Below are 3,609 nucleotides of genomic sequence, written 5' to 3'. Positions count from 1 at the left end.
CCGCCAGCGTTCCTGGTTGGCCTACAGGAGTATCTGGAATAGCTCCAAGTTTCTCCCCTTTGTGCTCCAAAAGTTTCCTGCTTTGTTGTCTGAATTCGAACTTACTGAAGAAATTGGCAGTTCAGTCCTCTGAACCTGTCACTCAGGTAATGCATTATGGTTCAGTTTGCGTCCAACTTATCATGCATCTGGTGGCGAAGTGGAGGTGAGATCTATGTTGATGCTAGAAACACATCAATGAGGTTCTTGTTTTTACTCAACAGTTGAAACACCCTTGCAAGTAATAAACTTATGAGAGAAGATACAGGCCTCGTTAGCATCGGTATTCTCATTATCTTTCGACATCTGAGACCATTTGCAAAGAGTGAGATATGTACTGAATCACACTGAATCCATGATCCTCCTTTTTATTCATGACGTGAAAAATTACAACTCTGAGAACTTGCGTATACATGTCGTGTACTATCTGTTTCATTTACACGGTTACGGACTCCGTAATAAGCTGAGCACCAACAGCACACATGATGAGCAGAGGTAGGACGCATCACTCACTCGCTGTCCCCATCCTGAACTCAGCTTCTGTCATGATCCTTGCTGCCCCTCCCTGCCAATTAGCAACACTTACATAAGTTTTGGTTTTGAAAACATGTTTGTTCGATCAGTACAGTAATTTCATACTATCTATCATAATCCACAAGAGAGAGGACCATTTATTATCCATCCAAATATCATAAGAGCACTGTTATGCATGCTAGAAATAGCATCATGCTCATGCATATGTGAGTGTCTTACCATTAGAGCCTCTGTTCCACAGGACCTCAGAGTCAATCGAGGTGAGGTGTTGATCATCAAGCCTCTTCCATGTCTTGATAGACTTCACTCCTTGCCACTCTCCGGTCTCCGTCTTCTCGAGCTGCACAGACACCACCCTTGCTCTTCTCGACCACCCGGCCTTCCCATATGCATGGTAACCGAACCCACCGGCATAGCACAGCTGAATACCAGTGAGCTTCCCGCAGAAGTCATTTAAGTGATCATGTCCTATGAAGGCAGCCTTCACATCTCCAGCTTCCACCATGGTGGTAAAGAAGCCCGAGTTGATTGACGGCGAGCTGATGCCCTCCTGCTTCACTCCTGTGATATTGGATGCCGTGAAGCTGCTGAACTCCGGCAATGGAATGTGGAAGTATGCAAGAGCAGGTGCCGGCTCCTTCTGTCTGGGTTCTTCATTCGTGTAGTTTTTCTGCATTTTACAGTGAGTTTTGTTATTTTAACTTGTAACAAACATATGTACACAGCACCAACAAAATGAGATTACCATACTAGTGTCGTCACGGAAACAACTTGGTATTCTTAAATCTCTATATTCAGTTTAACCCAGAAAATATTTTGAAACCAACAGTATTCGGAACTGCAGTAACAGCAAACTGATATATCATCTATTCTCAAATAGCATGAATTTCTTGAGTTATGTCTTGAGAATAAATAGCAACAATATTTTGCAGAGTTAATATGGTTCAACAGATAATTATTGTGTTGTTGCTGATAGCAAAATAGCATCCACCTACTCAGTATCACACCAAGATGGTGACAAAGTGCTAACTTATTCACCTGGAGGCTCGAAGACGTTTTCCGGAACCAAGCTTCCTGCGAAGCCTTGATCCAGCCATAACCAGGGATTGATGGCACGGTAGAATAGTCACCACTGTCAAGAAAATACATGTTGAGCACTGATTTGTTAGCCAGCAGTGTTCCCTCAACCCCACCAACTTCCAGATTATAATTCCCGAAGCCATCGATTTCTACTCCTTCAGGATTGAAGCGTGAAAGAGTGTTCTTCATGCCCACAAGGTGTCGCATCACGCCCTCCCGTGACAGGGTACCCTCTTGGTCATGGTTACCAATCCCAGCAGCCCAGGGAAGGTTCATGGCAATGGCCGGAGCTATTGCTGCATCCATTGATTTGGCCGCGTCGGTCGAATCCGCGCCGTAGATGTTGTCACCTGCCCAATAAACACTGAGGTTGAAATTATCTATGCACATTTTTCTTTGAACCAGCCTCTTGTAGAACGCAGGGAAAGGTTGTGTACAAAAGACCAAAGTGATCCCAGGACCCTACGCAAGCGGGAGCTACGTGCACGGGGCTGCCCCTTCTATCTATGCACAATTTTTCAGAGGAAAGACTTTTCTTTTAACTTTTAAGATGGCCCTGCTATGACTGAAAGCAAACTTATGTATGCAATCACCATCACTGCAAATGCATAGTAGCACAAATCATCGCTAGCACATGCCGTAATCTCGGTGTTTCTGAAAAGATAATAAAAAAATAGGTTGCTAAATTTGCAGCCTTGGAAACATCACCGAGATCGCCCGTGAAACAAGACGACGAAAAGAAGACAGTAACCTGGAGATAATCACAGAGGCGGCTACATTTGTATCTTTCCTGTTTGTGTTTTAGCTCCATGTGGACGCAGTCGTGATCAATCAGACAGTTTCATCTTCATCTTGGTCCTGGATGGACAGACCAATCGATTAACTGAAACCCCAGCGGATGAGCGACTGCCCAGCCCAGACCCAATTTCAGTGCAGCTCGTGCTTCAGATTTCTTAATTCTTTGGGGATTACTCCACCAACTCATGGATTAACCAGGAATGCATGACACCAACGAATCACTAGTCAATCGGAGTATTAATCGAATAACAGAGCAGGGAAGAGGAGGAGGATGGGTGGGGGTCGGACCTGTGAAGACGACGAGGTCGGGGTCCTCGGCGCGGATGACGCGGTAGAGGAAGGCGGTGGTGTTGAGGTCGGAGCAGCCGGCGACCTGCTCGGGCAGCACGTCTTCGCACGCGGTGCTCCGCCCGTCCGCGTAGTGCATGTCCGCCACCTGCAGCACCTTGAACGTGCCGCCCTCCCGCCGGAACCGCAGCCCGCCGCCGCCCCTCTTCTTTCCCTTCCCCGCCGCCGCCGCCGCGACGAGGAAGAGGGCGAGGAGAAGGAGGAGCATCGGCGGCGGAAAGCGCCGGAGGCCGAGGCGGGCCATGGCGGCCGAGGGTGCAGCTGGCTAGAGCGGCGCGGCGTGGTTCGGAGTGAGAAATATAACCGGGGGATCACTGTTGCTGGAGAAAGTGGCGATTCGTGGTTGTGGTGGATTTCCATTCTTTATAGGAGGATCTGGCCAACGTGGCCGGGCGCCTGCGGTCTGCCAGTTCGCGTTTGGTGGCGACCGCACGGTGAGATTGAGGGCGGTTTGACGTGAGCCCGCCGACGCCGGCGAGTTTTTTATGGTGCGGGGGGCGGGAGCCGGGATGGATATCCACAGTTGAGCTGGGATGCCGTGCGTCGTACAGGGATGGAGCCCGTTGGTTGCGGTGCGCGCCGAGGGAGACGGAAGGAAGAAATGGCGCAGCTTATTCTATCCTGCCTTGCATATTCAGCTTTCCCCTACTTCTATTTTAATCGGATTTGCTAATTCAGTACTAAAGTTTTATCTGAAACATCCGCGAATCCTCCCCCACCTCCCTTGCATCCCCCAGGGCGACTCGGGGGCGATCCAGATCCCCCCCCCCCTTCCGCCTCTCCCCTTGCCACCGCCGGAGGTAGCCCTGG

At 49.4% G+C, this 3,609-nt stretch overlaps 1 protein-coding gene across 1 annotated transcript; it reads right to left on the bottom strand.

Annotated features, from left to right (window-relative positions):
* Positions 1–354: 354 nt before the first annotated feature.
* On the bottom strand, positions 355–3,323 carry LOC119302608 (probable inactive purple acid phosphatase 29). The gene is made up of 4 exons (XM_037579644.1): positions 2,740–3,323; positions 1,612–2,003; positions 793–1,243; positions 355–604 (listed from the first exon to the last, which is right to left on the bottom strand). Exons 1-4 carry the CDS (start codon positions 3,041–3,043, stop codon positions 573–575), a joined length of 1,179 nt encoding a protein of 392 aa, XP_037435541.1. The 5' UTR covers positions 3,044–3,323; the 3' UTR covers positions 355–572.
* Positions 3,324–3,609: the final 286 nt, after the last annotated feature.

The sequence above is a fragment of the Triticum dicoccoides genome, chromosome 5A (assembly GCF_002162155.2).
Source record: "Triticum dicoccoides isolate Atlit2015 ecotype Zavitan chromosome 5A, WEW_v2.0, whole genome shotgun sequence".
NCBI classification, from domain to species: Eukaryota; Viridiplantae; Streptophyta; class Magnoliopsida; order Poales; family Poaceae; genus Triticum; species Triticum dicoccoides.
Note: the sequence above shows the minus strand (reverse complement) of the source record. Positions and strands in the feature narration are given on the sequence as shown.

Excerpts from the sequence above, each read along its gene's own strand:
- LOC119302608 (XM_037579644.1), bottom strand. The coding sequence starts at position 3,043 with ATGGCCCGCCTCGGCCTCCGGCGCTTTCCGCCGCCGATGCTCCTCCTT. Across the intron at positions 2,004-2,739 it reads CGACCTCGTCGTCTTCACAG|GTGACAACATCTACGGCGCG; the intron begins GTCCGACCCCCA and ends TTTATTGGGCAG. Across the intron at positions 1,244-1,611 it reads AAACGTCTTCGAGCCTCCAG|AAAAACTACACGAATGAAGA; the intron begins GTGAATAAGTTA and ends TGTAAAATGCAG.